The sequence below is a fragment of the Chenopodium album genome, chromosome 13 (assembly GCF_948465745.1).
Source record: "Chenopodium album chromosome 13, dcCheAlbu1.1, whole genome shotgun sequence".
Lineage (NCBI taxonomy): Eukaryota > Viridiplantae > Streptophyta > Magnoliopsida > Caryophyllales > Amaranthaceae > Chenopodium > Chenopodium album.
Genome location: NC_137846.1, coordinates 6,654,092 through 6,670,395, shown reverse-complemented (window position 1 = coordinate 6,670,395; position 16,304 = coordinate 6,654,092). Strand labels below are relative to the sequence as shown.

General features: G+C 32.5%; 3 protein-coding genes and 1 non-coding gene across 4 annotated transcripts; 1 reads left to right on the top strand and 3 right to left on the bottom strand.

The window, feature by feature from the left end:
• Window positions 1–1,987: 1,987 nt before the first annotated feature.
• On the bottom strand, window positions 1,988–5,502 carry LOC145574422 (hypothetical protein At1g04090-like). The gene is made up of 2 exons (XM_081632206.1): window positions 5,155–5,502; window positions 1,988–3,942 (listed from the first exon to the last, which is right to left on the bottom strand). Exons 1-2 carry the CDS (start codon window positions 5,261–5,263, stop codon window positions 2,405–2,407), a joined length of 1,647 nt encoding a protein of 548 aa, XP_081488332.1. The 5' UTR covers window positions 5,264–5,502; the 3' UTR covers window positions 1,988–2,404.
• Window positions 5,503–8,951: 3,449 nt separating this feature from the next.
• Window positions 8,952–9,023, bottom strand: TRNAE-UUC (transfer RNA glutamic acid (anticodon UUC)). The gene has a single exon. It is a non-coding gene; the product is annotated as a tRNA-Glu (tRNA).
• Window positions 9,024–11,730: 2,707 nt separating this feature from the next.
• LOC145576140 (uncharacterized) lies at window positions 11,731–12,867 on the bottom strand. Its single transcript, XM_081633925.1, has 2 exons — window positions 12,460–12,867; window positions 11,731–12,342 (listed from the first exon to the last, which is right to left on the bottom strand). The coding sequence occupies exons 1-2, from the start codon at window positions 12,865–12,867 to the stop codon at window positions 11,731–11,733; spliced, it is 1,020 nt and encodes a 339-aa protein (XP_081490051.1).
• A 1,161-nt stretch (window positions 12,868–14,028) lies between these two features.
• Window positions 14,029–15,687, top strand: LOC145576139 (plasmodesmata-located protein 2-like). The gene is made up of 3 exons (XM_081633924.1): window positions 14,029–14,378; window positions 14,699–15,118; window positions 15,266–15,687. Exons 1-3 carry the CDS (start codon window positions 14,033–14,035, stop codon window positions 15,418–15,420), a joined length of 921 nt encoding a protein of 306 aa, XP_081490050.1. The 5' UTR covers window positions 14,029–14,032; the 3' UTR covers window positions 15,421–15,687.
• Window positions 15,688–16,304: the final 617 nt, after the last annotated feature.

The window sequence follows — 16,304 nt, the reverse complement described above, 5'->3', positions numbered from 1 at the left end:
TTAGATAACAAGTTCAGATAATTTAGAATGAAACCCATCCTAAGAGATCGAAAGTTTGATTAGTCCCCTCAAATCTTCTAAGATATGCCCACTTCCTGCAGCACTGTAAGAGTACATATTCTGCTAGAATTTCTATAATCAAACTCACTTATTATATATCCAATCAATTAAGGGTGCATCAGAATAACATAAAATACATGCCCACGTATCTAGAATAAATATATTCGTTCCCTCCTTTTTCTTATCTTATTTACTCATTTTCAAAACCTTGCAATTCACTCTTTTCGTAAGTCTAAAAGCTTGATAAACAAGCTGGTGTGCATATTTATCATGCATGTCAAAATTTTAACAATTTAATATTTGTATTACTATACCACTTCACCACTACTTAAGGCTTCAGCTATTTCTCCTCTACACATAACACATCCTTCTTCAAAAAACACAAGTAATCCTCTCCATTATTCTTCTATTCGTCTTATAACGAAAGCAGTAATGATGGAAAACGGAGGAATCACAACTCTGCCACCAAGGCGAGGGCAGGTTAAGACCAAGATCATTGGTAAAATTGCTGAAATGGTTAAACCCGAACCCCCTGCACCTTCTATTAGCTACTGTCCTAGGAATGTGCACAACTCCGGGGCGAACTCTGGTCATGGCATCAGGACTCGCTAAGATTAGAGTGATGTACAATACATAGTTTTTCGGGCAGTGGTTTCTTCACCTAGTTTTCTGATGTTATGCTTATAATATGAAGTGATGTGTTTTTGTTTGGTTTTTAACTTTCTTAATTTTCTGTGTTTTCTTCTTTCCCTTGTTTGGTTCTGTAATTGTAGTCCTTGTGTTAATGGTGAAGGGTGGTTCTTAAGTAGTTAAGTCTACTAGTTGTATAGACTGAAGTATTCAGTGTGCCCACTCTGCTCAGTGGTTCTATTGTTGTGGAATGAATATAGTACAGTATAATTTTAATACCTTTTTTTTTTCTTTTTTTTGACAAAGCATAATTTTAATACTTGAACTTGTGTTTAATATGAAAAAAATACATGTAGATGATGTAGTATGTTGTATATTATTGCTATAATAAATGATCAAATGGCAGGCCTAATTTTTACTTGTAAAATTATGGTTAAGTTGTTAACAAGCTGAGCTTTGCACAAGAACTAATTGAGGCTAAGGTAGGTCAAAACTCGGATCGAACAAGCTTAACTTGAGATCTAAGCGAGCGAAGTCTGAGCTATCTAGACTCTAGTTCTTAACATAATTTTATTCCCCCTAATTATAAATAAATTACTCAATAAAAAAAATATATAATTGTGGCTTGGGATTAAATAAATTGAGCAAATTTTAGTGCAAGCAAGGTCAACAGGACAACACCCCTTGTTATTGGGAACCTTAAGATATTATGAAGGATTGTTCAATACTTTTTTCTGTTTCTAAAAATTCTTTATATTTTGACTTTTTTACAAGAGAAATAGGAATAACTTTAGAAATAGAGGGAATATATTTGTAAAATGTTTTATGTTGGGTATAAATAAGTCAAACAGATTCATATTAATTCGGGAAGTTAGCCCCATGACTTGGGGGTTTCTTTAAGTAAATTATATTTCTAGGTGTGGAACAATTATGTCTTTATTTTCTTCAAAGAAAAGATTGCATATGATTGTTAAAGAATTTGTATGCCAAAGGAAGTAAGGGTCTACAATAATGGAATACTACTGTTGTCCATAAAGCTTTCATATACAAAGTAATGGGATATCACTTGGTAAGACTCTTACCTTAGATCCTTGAGGTCTACGTGAGGGTCGAGGTTTGGTTCACTTTGGTCATAGTCCCCTTACCAATTAAAAAAAATTAGGGCAATTTTAACCTAAATTTCTGTGTAATAGAACTTTTTCTGTAAGAACCTCTTTTACTCTTTCATACAATTAAATTGCTATAAATTAAAATTTAATCGACTATTCTAGAGTTCTAAACACCATTCTGTAAAACATTGAAGCAGGAATACTGTACTTTCGTGTATCACATGTACATTGAGAAATTCTGAATCAATAAACTATACTGGATCAACAATTGAATGAACTGAAAAACGAAAATATGGGCAAGTTATAATACAACATTCAAGTATACGAATTTTGGGTAATCCCACACAATTAACCATTTCACAGTTAATGTAAAGAGTTTAGCCTCTGCAACACCCATGGCCCTTCTCGGAAGCTACTTTAGAAAGGATATCAGGGTGACCGAGAGACAAATATGTACACACTCAACTAACTCAATTTTCGTCACACCACTCATACTGATGTAAATATTCAGGGGCGGAGCTAAATCCATCTAACTGGTATTGAAGGAAAACGATTGTTTTTCCAGTTTCCACGAATTGAAGTGCCTAAGCCTTCTTTGAAGGTGATCACCATCTTTCATCGCCAAACCAGTTATCCTTCTCTTTGGGTCCTGTTGGCCCTTCCTCGCCATAAAGCTCAGTTGGGAATATATCCAGCAAGTTTTCCATTGAGAATCGTACAAATATGGGAAGATGATTCATTAGTTTGTCTATCTCAGAACGTGCATCGTACATCAATGTTGGCCCCCACTCTCTCATGTACTGAAGCCAACACGGTTCTTCAACGGTGTCTCCAAGATACTCGGCAGCAACAATCTTGTATTTGGTACTCGAGTCCACATAATATTTGCTTTTAGCAACATCATTTCTCACCCCTATCCCAAGCTTAGAAGGCCCTAAGAGATAAGTTCCGGAATGTGCATAACTAGCATGACCACATTTGGATGAATAAACAATCGCCTTGTTTCCATTTATGTACTCCAAATTAGTAGCATCAACCCACTTACCGCCGCTGTGTTCTGAGAAGTATATGCTCCATAGCTCCCCTGTGAAATTGCTAACACGAAGAGTATAATGCTCCCAATCACCTACATGCTCTCCTACTCTAGCCAGTGGGATATTGGCCAATCCAACTTTAAGGGTCGCAGGCCCGTTGAAGGGGCAAAAGACCCACATTACAATGTCAGTGAATGTACCACCAAAAGCTGGTTTAACATGAACATACAATTCTGCACTCTCTAAGTTCCCGCGCTTGACATAATCCCGTTTCACTTCATCCTTTGGCAAATCTATCCAAAATTCTCCATCATTACAGCCATCCTTAGGCAATTGTGTACCTTTTGAATCAATTCTCTCGCCATCACTTTTACCACTCTTGTACAAGAGTGCCCCATTGTCGAAAAACCACTGCACTGATGAGGGCATATAGATCTCGTCAGGGTGGAAATACACTGTGGGTCCATAGTGCTTGATAAGGGCATGGATTTGCTCCAAATTAGGCATTGCGTGTAGGGTAGGATCCCGGTTCTTCAGACATGCCGTGGTTACCATATCTTCATTGATTATCCCATACGTACTGCTGAAGAATGTACCTACACAGACTCCTCTTTCATACAAACCCCTTTTGCAAGGTCTCGTCTCCCAAATTGTAAAATCATCATTAAGTATCATTTCACAAGCTTCACAATTTTCTGTCAAATCTAGTCGAACACAACGAATGCTGTCAACCGAAGGCTCAACTGGTGTATCTGTAACCAGAAGACCCAGCGCTCTATAGCCTGTAGGAGCATTAGGCAACCAAATGAAACCATGCTCTGAGCTCCAAATCAACGAATAGTTAAGTGGTCTTCGTAAAGCAGGAAGATCTGATGATTCTTTAATCTCCCTAGCAACCAGGACAAAACCCCACAAAGGATGGTCATTTGATTGGCAATAGTGACCGAGACAAAAAAATCCATCCGGAATTCCCACAGGCCTATAAAATGTTACACCTTTTGCATTTTTATTTCTACGAGATGGGTAGCAACTCCATACACTTTCAAACTTGGTGATCTTGGCAACCTCCAACTCCCCGAGGCGTATCCTTCCCGAGGCAAAACCTTCACCTAAGACCAATATGTCATCAAGATCATTAGTATCCCAAAAACAATATATGACCAAATCATGATCCCAGCAAAAAATTGCCATTACAAAATTATGAAACCAGCAAAAAATGGCGTTTCGTGGGATAAGTTATCAAGTCAGCATCACTTTACACCAAATCTTTTTCTTCTTAATTTGAGGGAAAGGTTGGACAATTAAACAAACAGAGTTTTACCTCTTCAAAACAATATATATAGCATCCTAAGAACATGAGCAGAAACAAAAACAAAAACAAAAAAAAACAATCTTTTAACTTCCAAATTTGTTAATTTATACTACGAAACAAACGTACATTAAGTTGGCTTATTTGTGTCTAATAATTAACATAGGAAGAAAAACAAACAACTTCTTGAAAGACAAAGATTTCCCTTTCACCTTGGGGAAAAAAAGACAAATTCTTTAATCTTGAAATTGTGGATGACAAGATAAAACAATCATCAATCAAACTGATAAAGGGAGTGATGTACAAACAACAGATTTTACTTTTATGTGAACGTTTGCTAGCTTAATCGTGCAAGTTAGTACCCAAAAATCCCATCTACCTAACTGCATCAACAATTTCAATTAAATGGTAACAAGAAGTAATCAACCCTTTAAATTCATTATCAGTTCAATTTTCTAGCATCCAGCAATTGATCACAAGTTACTAAATTACAATTTCTTAACAATCATCCAATTTATGGAGATAAAAAAAATAGAAATTACTCCAATTAATGGACCATTAATGATTTATGCTATAAGACTCATCATTTAATGGCAATTTATGAAGTACTTTATGGTATAATACTCATCAATTATCCAGAATAATCTTTATTGGAAAGAAAAACTACTAAAATTAGCTTTTACTCCGTTTTTTTTTTTTAATTAATTACAAAACTTCGGTTTTGAGTAATTGCCCAAATTCAAAGAGACAAGAACACATGCAGCAAAACACACTCAAACATTATCATCAATTTTTATTTTTTTAACAGTAATACAGTAGCAAATTTTCACTAATTTCAAATCAAACAGGAACCCCAAAAATAAAAAAACTTATTAAAAAACTTATTAAAAAAATGAAAGAAAATCAATAAAGATCAAGTCTTTAATCAAATTCCAGTGATCACACATTCACACACTTAAAATAATTCCAAAAAAGAAAAAAAAAATAGAATTATAAATTTAGAAACACATACCTTGAGGCCACTGAGGCAGAGGAGCAGGCAAAGAAAAGGGGTTAGGTGATTGTTCAACTTCAAAATACTCTAATCTTCTGTTCCAATGAAAACAATCACACCCAAACATCTTTTTACTTTCCCAATTTGCAAATTTTCAATTTTTTTTCCTTATTAATCCTCAATCTTTTTGTAAATTTTCAATCTTTTTTGAAAATTTGCAAGAAATTACACTCTTTTTCTAAGAATATTGAAAAAAATTGCAATCTTTAATAGAAAAATCGCAAAAAATAGACTACCATTGTTGACCTTCTGCTCTCCTCAAGTGGGTGAGGAAGGAGAGCTAGAGTCCTAAAGAGAGAAGGAAAAAAAAAACCACCTAAATTTTCAAATAAAGTTGGAAAATATCTTTATTTATAATAGTGGATTGATATTTGGTTAGGTTTGATTACAAGAATTGTAAACAACTAGTAGAAAAATCAAATGTTTTCAAAAAAAAAAAAAAAAAAAGTAGAAAAATCAAATTTTATCAAAAAAAAAAAAAAAAAAAAAAAAAAGGCAAGAAAAGAAAAAAGAAAAAGGAAGGTCTTGGTAACTTTCGTTGCTTGAGTTTTGGATAATCTATTTTGCCATTTTTTATTTATCAAATTATTTAATTTTGAAGTGGAGATTACTTTAATTAAGTATCAAGACTATCCAAATAAAAAATTAAATTTTAAAATATTAAAATTTTTATCAAGAGGGTCCCAGATTATGGTAAGATTGATGTGTTACGATTGATTCGATTTGATTTTTAATCAAGTTTCTTAATCCGGAGGTTAAGAAATCATATAAGAGTGGTTTGGTTCTATTTATTACTCGGATGGATAATTAGTGCTAGTTGAGTCCTATACCATTTTGGGTACATTTATGATAATTTTTGTTATAGTAGCCAGGATTAGCAAATTTTCTTTTACAAGATAGTTTAGGTATCGATCTTGTAAAAAGACGTTTTTAAACTCCTCACCTGTATCTTACCTTTAAAAAAAAAAAAAAAATCAGTTAGCCTAGTTTGTGGCCACAATCTTATTTGTTCATTCGAGTAACTTCTATTCTTTTGTTTTGACTAATAAAGAATAACCTCACTAAATTATCATAAGAGTAACCCTACTTCCATCTAGGTAGTTAAACCTATTTGATCGTTGTCGTGACACCATTACTCAATTAATTATCTCATATGTGATTTATGTGATCGAATTAATCACACCATCAACTGATGGTGTGGCTAACTACATATTAAAATTTGTGATGAGCATAATATATATATGCATTTATATTTGTTAGAAATATCGAGAATGTTTACACGAAAGAAAGATATAACTAGGAATAAAAAGGTTTCGTATTATATTTTGTATTAAGAAAACTTGTTGAAAAGTACACACTTTGATTCAAAGTAACAAGCAACTTGGTTGAAAAAGTAAAGGGTTTATCAGCAATTAAATCGATATTATTTAAAACATATCTTAAAACCCAATTATATATATATATTTCGTTTTTGTAAAAATAATGATGTACATAGCTCAGGTTCTTATAGTATGAGAGTTGATATATTTAATACACTTTCTTTTACCAATAGATCAAAGCTATTCGATATTAATATTTTTTTTATTTTTTTTATTTTTTGGTGTTTAAAGAGGCATAAGGGCAAGGGTGAGTTGAGAATCGATCCCTGAATCTCCTGAAATCGGAAGAGAAACTCTAACTAATTGAGCTATCCCTCACTCTCAACTACCCAATATTAATATGCGAGGATAGCAAAGTTTCCCGGAATTAAATTGAGAAATTGTAGACACAAGCAGCCTTGATGTTGGAATAATAGTAGAATATGCTTTTTAAAATTGCATATGCTCTGTTAATTTAACTTAAAAGGCTTTTACAGAACCAAATTAAATCCAGTCATTATCATATTAATTAAGGTCACTTTTACCTGAAAAAAAATCATAATTTTTGTAATTCAATATGTTTTTGCAAAGTGATTTATGAAAGTACGGAACTATGAAGAATAGAAGATTAGCTTGGACGATACATGCTGCTTAAAAATTTATTAAAGTTTGCCTAGAAAATGAGAAAAAAATTATTAAATTGTATTTGTAGTTTTGAGTTTTGACAACGTTTTTGCTACGGAGTAAATTTTATTGCAAGCTGCTTATATTGTTTGCACTCGGATTTTTATTTAAAAGAAATACTCTAAAAGTATTACAAAGTATTGGACTAGTCAATTTTACCGAGTCTAATAACTTATACAAATGAAATTTTTAAAAGTGTATATTTTCTTTAATATTGTAAGTGTTATATTTTAACCGGTACATAAGTTTACTTAATTTAATTGACTTTAATAAGATGTAAGTGTAGCAGTTGGACATTAAAAAAGTTGAATGCATGAAAAGCCTTCAAACCCCAAGTGCTCATCTATCAATGCACCACATCAATAGCCCACTTAAAACGGAAAACTTCTCTCTCAATGGTAGGCATGTCATATCCCTATAAAAACTTTATATCTCACAAATAATATTCTTATGTTGCAAATAATAAGAAATAGTAATATAACATTCTCAAAATCTCAATACAGGATAACAAGCATGCTCAACATTGACTTTTGACAACATGTCAACACACTAAACATAGTTTGGTCTAGTAGTAAGGTTCGCATCTAACAACCATGAGGTTGTGGGATCAAACCCCACTAGAGACACTTTGGGGTGGAGATTCCCTTTTCCATCCCCTCCACTTCTAAAATACCTAGGCCGCTAACCCGTATCAGGAGGACCTGTGAGAGGTTTCGGACCGGTAGGACCCTTCTCTTTACAAAAAAAAAAAATTGACATTTGACAACATGTACAGTTGTAGACTTGTAGTAAATATCGTTGGTCAATTCAATTTGTTGAAATTGAATGGTACATGCTAACATGCATCATGCATGTACTCAAATAATCAAAATCGCCCAACTTGGAAGTAGGAGGCCCATTTCCTAAACAAATCAATCTTATGTCATTGAGCAATTACCCCACGCATTTAATTTTATCGTATAAGATAGTCATAAAGACATTAACGTTGAAACAAGATGAAACCATATACGTCTAAGCCCTAGCAGAGGTAGATAAGATCGATCAGAGTACCATTGTACTTTATTTAAATAAACTCTGAACTATAATTGAGGTCAAATTTTAGCTCTTTTAAAAGGTTGTATGAGTAATCTTTATGAACGCTTTGTTAAAGTTTTGAGTCTTTTATAAATGAGATTTTCTTGTACACAGGCTTCAAGTTTTGGTATTAATCAATTTTTTTTTAATAAAAAATAATATTTATAAACAACGAGTAATTGTTTATGAGTTACTCCTTATTATGCACAAGCATATACGTATTTATATTCAAACTTATTTAGTAAATGAGTTTTAAAATTATTCAAATTCACTTATTATACTTTATGACTAAACTTTCACTTATTAAACTAGACAACTAGTCACACGCTAATATTCAATTTAGGAAATGTGACAAATATTTTATTTGGAACATTTTGTTTTTTATTTGAACATTATTAAACACTTTTTTTTACTAGGAATTTTTTTTTTTTTTTTTTTTCCTTTGACTAGAAACATAATCAAACACTTGAAAATTATGGTTGAATCGATTAGTACTAAAACCCAAAAAAGTTTTGGTAGACCAGTTGTGGGTTGTGTAGCTTGGTAGGTATGCGGGTAGGAATATTGCTAGCCAGTAAATTTATTGGCCCACTTAAGCCCAATTTTTAGCGATATAAAAAAGGTTGAAAGCGAAAAAAATTCCGATGCCGGGAATCGAACCCGGGTCTCCTGGGTGAAAGCCAGACATCCTAACCGCTGGACGACATCGGATTTGAATGGTCATTAATCCTTTAAATTTTATATACTCCTATTTAATTTTAATATTTATGTATAAAATTGGTTTTATTTTCTTTTTTTTTTTGACAAAAATTGGTTTTATTTTCAACTCTTCTATTCTCGTTTATTTTTTCGAATGGCCAAAAGGTCCAAAGTCATCAAATCTATATTATAATAAAGATCTAATCTTATTATAAAATTAACAATTCACACATCACAACAAGATAATGCACGTTTTTTTTTAATTATTTTTTTTAAAAAATTTATAGTGGAAGCTTAAATTATCAACTGCATAACCAGTTGGTCGTTGATAATGTTTTTTTGCTTGAATATTTTATTCTGGGATAGATAGAGCTTTTATTCAAAAAATTAAGTCAAGTCCAGTTCTAGATTGATTAAACAATGGCTTGAAATTAAATTTTTATTTATCTGCTTCTTCATGGTTTTGAGTTATTGGTTACTAATATATCAATTCACATGATTTGATTGTTTGTATCAGCTTATTGAAATTAAAATTCTATTCTTCTCCTGACTTGAAGCCTTTACAAATTAATTAAAATATCAAACTCAGCTCCATTTTCATATAGGGGTGAAGACAAGGGGGTTTTTGACAAGGGCAGCCCAATAAAGTAATAACTACTAACCTTGGCCCTAGCAATTTTTATTTCTAGCTTCGCCTCTAATTTCATATGCTAATTAGTCTTTTACAATGTCATGTATGTCTTTTCTTCTCCGTCGAATCCAGGTATATCTATAGAGAGGGCAAATGGGCAAAACATTAGCTTATGTTGCTTCTTTAGGGCATTTTACGCAAACGCATTAAGATATTGACCCTTTTTTAGATAGTATTTTTTTTTTTAATTACTTCTGATAGATTGGGTTATAGTTTGAGAGAAGACTGACCTAACTTCTTATATCTTTCCTTATTAAAAAAAAAAAAATTAAAAAACTATGTCATGTATATGTGACACTTTTTTTTTATTCTTGAAAAGTTATCTTAATCTAGAACTTCTCTTTATACAGTATATACTTTGCAAGTTTGCTTATAGTAAAAATTGATTTAGTACAATGAGATAGTTCAGTCAAATTCTTCAAGTTGATAATACTTAGGTCCTGTTCTTTTGAGCTTCTGGGCAGAGCAGAACAGAGGTTAGCAAAGCAGAGCAGATTTCAGGATAGCAGAGCAGATTTGATTTGAGCAGAGCAGAGCAGGGCTCAGTAGAGCAGCTCTAAAGAACGGGGCCTTAGTACTCCGTACTATGCAAGTGAATAAAATACTACTAGTATATATATATTAAATAAAAATTTAATTTCATGATTGAGAGGAAATACTTGTTGGAAATATATTAACTTATTTTAGAATCCGCCATTGCAAAAGTGCTATGGGGATGAGTTTGTACACATCAACTCAAAATAAATAACGCGAGTTATCTTTCCTAGCTACAATATATGCTACAATATTTCCCCATTGTTAGATTTACTAACATCAAAAAAGAAGCCAATCAGATTGAAATTTTCAAATATCCACTGATAAGTATAGGAAAAAAGGAGCATAATCCTTAGCCTCAATCACCTACACAACATTTAATCTCGATCTAAGACATTATAACGTTGCGCCTAGCAAGATTGGCCTCGGCATACTCAACTACCCAATGCACATTCATCTTCTTTGTTGCCAAAACAACGAGCTGCCCGTGCATCATCATTTCTTAATGCCACCCCTAAACTCACATATATAAGACCTATTTCACACGTAAGCATCACAATTGATCTTAACACAATTTGACAAAATATTTTGTTACAAAAACTAAAACGAACTTTCTCACGGGATTAAAAAAAAAAAAGAAGCAATGAACAGTAAATTGTAACATCTCTCACCTTTCACTCATATTAGTTTTAGCAACGATTCAAGTTGGCTAGGGGTTATGGCCTTCTAATGTTGACGAGTTGAACTTGTTTACCTGATTAGATAAGTGTGTTCAACCAAGACCTGTGTGTACCTCGACCGAAACAAAAATATAATACTAATAAATAAAGGAAAGTAAAATAATATTTTCTTGAACTACATGTATTTTTATAATATTTTTCCAATGATGCTATGTAAAAACCACTTGTTTATTAACTATCTATTTCATTTCATTTCTTTTTTCCCACCATTTCTTCTTCCACTCTGGCTATTACTACAAGTGCAAATCAAACACAAAACAGATTGAAGAGAATAAATGGAAAAATAAATGACATTCAACATGATTACAATTTTCATAAACGTAAAAATCTCAAAACATGATGTGTCAATAATGTGAAAATAAATTGTGATTAATATATTAAACAGAAAAAATAAATTAAAAGGTAATAATGTATGTACCCAAAAAAAAAAAAGAATTTACACAAAGTAATTACATGGAAAAAGTGAAGGGCGGAAAAAAAAAAATCAACCATTTATACAAAAGACGATGAGAGGTTAACATGTCAATGAAGTCAAAACAAGTAATGACTAAGCTGAAAAATTAAGATAGTATTTAACTATTTACCCAAAAAAAAACATGAATTTACACAGGAAAAAGTGAAGTAAAAAAATCAAAAATTTATACAAAAGAATTCTTAGGGGTGGGGGAGAAAATTAAAGGAGAGTTTAAAAAATCATATACACTCTACCTTTATAATAACCACACTTGACGGCCATTAATCCGATGAAAATAAATCATACGATAATGTAGGATTGACTGTTACTCTCATCGTCCGATGTGTTGTTAATATGATGTACCTTTTTCTTACCACTTTTGATATTTTGTTTATCACTCCCATTGTTGGACCCACAAACAATTGTAAATTCAAAACCATACGCCTTACCAAAGCACCTAAATAATCTCCCGCCTTCTGTTTTCGATCGTCGATGCTTATGTTTGTTCCTTACACCATCACCTTGGCCACCACCGCCTTTTCTTCCTCCGCCGCCACCGTGCAACGACTTTTGCATCTCCATTTTCCATCTCTCAATCTTTGTCACTATTCCGTCCTCACTTTGCTCATCTGCCCATTGCAAAATAGAGCTCCCATCATCATCATTATTAGTAGTTATTATCTCCTTACCACGACCACGACCACGTCCACGGCCTCGTTGCGTTGGCGGCATGTACAACCCTTTCGCCACAGCCGCCGCCACCACCGATGCTGATGGTCCCACATCAGAGTTACAGATGGATGACCCCCCGCCTATACTTGAACGCGGCCCCGGGCCTGGGCCCGGGTCATGACCCTTAAATGGGGACTTAGCAGTACGAGGCTCCTGGTCGGCCATTGCCGCCCAGGAGCGCTCACTCTTTGCACGACGTAAGATGATACTATCTTCTGGATTTGGTTTGTGTGAGATTGTGTAATTCCCCTTGTTGTCCGTGGTCCCGATCCCGGACAATGGCATGCTTCGCCTAGCCCCGTCTAGGATCGAGACAACGACATTAAGGATACCTTGAGGCCGTCCCGAAGGACGACGAATTTGGAGAGCGACTGATCGACGGGTTAGCCCGTTTGGGCTATCTGTAGGGAGTAGGTTAGGCACGGCTACTCGAACGAAACCGACAAGAGTGTCACGTAGCCAAGTTTGGCAGTATATTTCTAACTCAACTGTTGAAGTGTTGGATTCAAGGAACTCTGGTGAGACCCGAAAGATGAACCTATCATTCCATTCGGGGGAGTTATTTCCCTTGTGGTCGACTGGGGTTGTTAGTTTTCGGTTCGGGTTAACCCACCCGACAACATAAGTGTTCATTGATCTTGCTACCGTTGCTAGGTCTCGAGCTGAAATAATATTGATTTGTAGTAATTGGATAGATTCTGTCATTGCTTCTTTATCAAATATAATTTGATTTTAACATTCAATTTGAATGATTAAAATGAATGTGACGAAGTTGAATTCTTTGATAGATTATTGATATTTTTTCCTTACTTTTTTCTTTATTTCCTTCTCGTCGTCCTATTATCAATCTTTTGATTGAAGATCAAAGGACGACGAGATAAGAAATGAAAAGAATTTTTTTAGTCGGATAAAAGAAAGAAAACAAAAAAAATCATAGGCAATAAGATGCAAGACTTTTGTTCTTTGAATTTCATCCTTATTTTTCTCATTATTAGAATTTTTGACTGGATGAAAGTGAAAGAATTTTTTTTTATCCCATAATAGGATTCAAATTCTAAAATGGGACAATTTGTACCTAATATCTTACGGATCTTAATTACTTTGGTTAAAAATATGGAATTCAACGTTGTTACATACGAAGCATATGACAATGCCTATAATTTGACACTTGTAAAAGACTAATAGGTGATATTCCTTTTTAACACATGTTATCATATTGATAATTATAGAAATTATTTTCGTCATATACTATTTACAATAGATCTTTGCTCTTTATTTATTGTTCTTGTTAATAATTTTATTTTATTTTATTTTTGCGATATTATTATTTGTTTTTGACAATTTTTCTTTATGTAGTGACGTTAATGAAATTTCTATCACATATTTCAAATATTACCCAAAACTCTACCTTAAATCAAATGTAACTTGTACTTAAATAACACAAACGTAAGCAATATGACATGCTTTTAAAAAGAGCAAAACTAGCTTACTTTGCATAAGTTAGAATTTTAGTAAATGGAAGTTTATCCAAACTTGGAAATTATTCTAGTTCTTTTGAGTTTTGACTAACATGAACTTTGCGTCACTAATGCTCCACTCAAAAGATAGTACTAGATATGGGCAGTTATTCACTTATTCTAGCTTAGTTCAATTCTATAGATTAAATACTTATAAAGGTATGTAGCTCATTAAATGTGTACCTAATTAGATTATTGTAATCCAAGATTAGTTGTGGGTAGGCAAGAAATATGCATAATTTTGTACCAATTTTCATTAAAGTCTTAAACTACCATGCCAAATCTCCTTAAGACTAATATATATACCAAATCTTGTACTTAAGAACCTATTATGACAAAACAAATGATATCCCATGTCTATAATTCTAACAAAATTTACTTTTTATTCATTGATTTTCTTTGTAGTTTTTGTATCATTTGTGAATGGGATCTTAGAAGACCATAAAACCTTGATTTTCCACCGTTGTTCATCTCAAAAGCTCGACGATCCTCATGGGATATATTTGAATGCACGAATGTCACTTTTCAAGAAGCTACAATCTCAATCTTCTCAATCTAAATTTCATAGAACTTTTGTCATGGTTGAGGATCTATCTGAAGCCTCTTTTTCGGGTCAATTTCAATGTCGTCAAGATTTAGATGATCAAGAATGCAACGAGTGCATGAAAACCTTCCAAAATGTCACAAACGGCTTATGTGGTAATATTAGAGTAAGATTTCATCTATATATTTGTCATAATAGTTTTAACATCATTTTTGGATGTCAACTACTTAATAAATTACTTTGATAATCTTTTTAAAATTTAATAAATTTAATTACTAAACATAAGTTATCATAGAAATAATGTTCTAATTTATATATGTAAAAAAAGTAATAATGTTTTAATTTACATACAAATTTATGTATGATATAATCTAAATCATTTTATAGATAAAGATGTTTAGCAATTCAAATTATTTTCATGTATATGAGGCTAATGTTATACTAACTAACATCACTATGAAAATTTCATTTGAAGGTAGTTCCATGGCAGCAAAGATCCAACTCTCAGGGTGCCATGTACAATACGAGGCGGACGGGTATACCGGCATTTTAAGCCTTGATGATGAATTGAGCCACAAGAAGTGTGGTGAAAACCAAGCTGTGGTGTCAAGTGGGTATTTTGAGCAAATGAGGAGCCAGGCATTTGAGGTGTTAGAAACCGAGGCGGCCGAAGATGAGGGTAAGAATGGGTTTTACTCCATGAATAACCATGAGGGATTCCATGCCATGGCTCAATGTGAGGTGGGGTTGAATGGATGTGATTGTGCAAAATGTATTGTTGAAGGTGTTGATGTTGTTGAGAAAGAGTGTCTGAATTCAATTTATGGACAAATTTTCTTGGGATTGTGTTACTTGAGCTATGAGTTTAATCCACATGAATTTCATGGGGATGGAGGTAAAATTCATGCAACTTTGCTAGAATTTTTTATTTTTTATTTTTTAAAAACAATATGACTGTGCAAAAGCTAAGTGAGTCGAACATTATATAGCATAAGTAATATTGTTCATCATATTGCATTTTTTTTTTTTTAATTTGTGACAGGGCGAAATGGCCGAAATGGTTTTGGGAAAATAGCAGCAATCGCAATTGGAGGAGTGGGCCTTTTGTTCATTGTGTTTACGTTATTTCGATGCCTAAAGAAGAAAGATGATGGTGAGCATCATATGGTTCACTTATTAATATATTCGGTAAACTAATAATTAACAAACTCGCCTACAGCATTTTCCTTTTTAAAATATATCTATATCGATCTATCTTACACAAATAATTAATTATAATTAGAATAACATCAAATTTATACCTAAAATTAAAATCTAGAGTAAAGTATGGTTATTGTGGATCATGGTTATTAGTCCCTATTCTTTTCACCTTAAAAAAATAATATTAAGTAAAAATAATTTCTGTCGGTAAAAATAAGTTAAAATTAATTTCAATTCAGTAAAACTAATTTCAGTTCAGTAAAAATAAATTCAGTTCAGTAAAATTCAGTTTTCTTAAAGAAGAATTATAATAGAAAATCAGTAAAAATAATTTCAGTTCAGCAAAAATAATTTCAGTTCAGTAAAATTAATTTAAGTTCAGTAAAAATAATTTAAGTTCAGCAAATATAATTTTATTTCACTAAAAATAATTTCAATTAAGCAAAAATAAGGTGAAGAGAACGGGACCTTAGTTTGGTAAAGTCTTATATTATTATTATTATATGATGATATCCTTCAAAAAGCAAAATTTTATGATCAAATAAACTTCCATATACATTATTATCCTTTGACAATACACTACCAAAACAATAAATATGTACGATAGAAACTAGCAAGCATTTTTTTTTTTTTTTTTTTTGAAACATAGGAACTAGCAAGCTAATAATAGAGATATGCACACATTTTATCATACCATTTGAAAATTAAATTAACTATGTGTTATTGTTATTTCATGCAGATATATGAAGAACTAATTCATTTCATTGCGTAAGGGGAGTGCGAGCTATGCGACTATTTTGAATTTTTTTTTTTTTTTTGTTAAGAAGTTAAGTACCTAAACCAGCAAGGATACAAGCCTTTTATGACGTTTTCTTTATTAT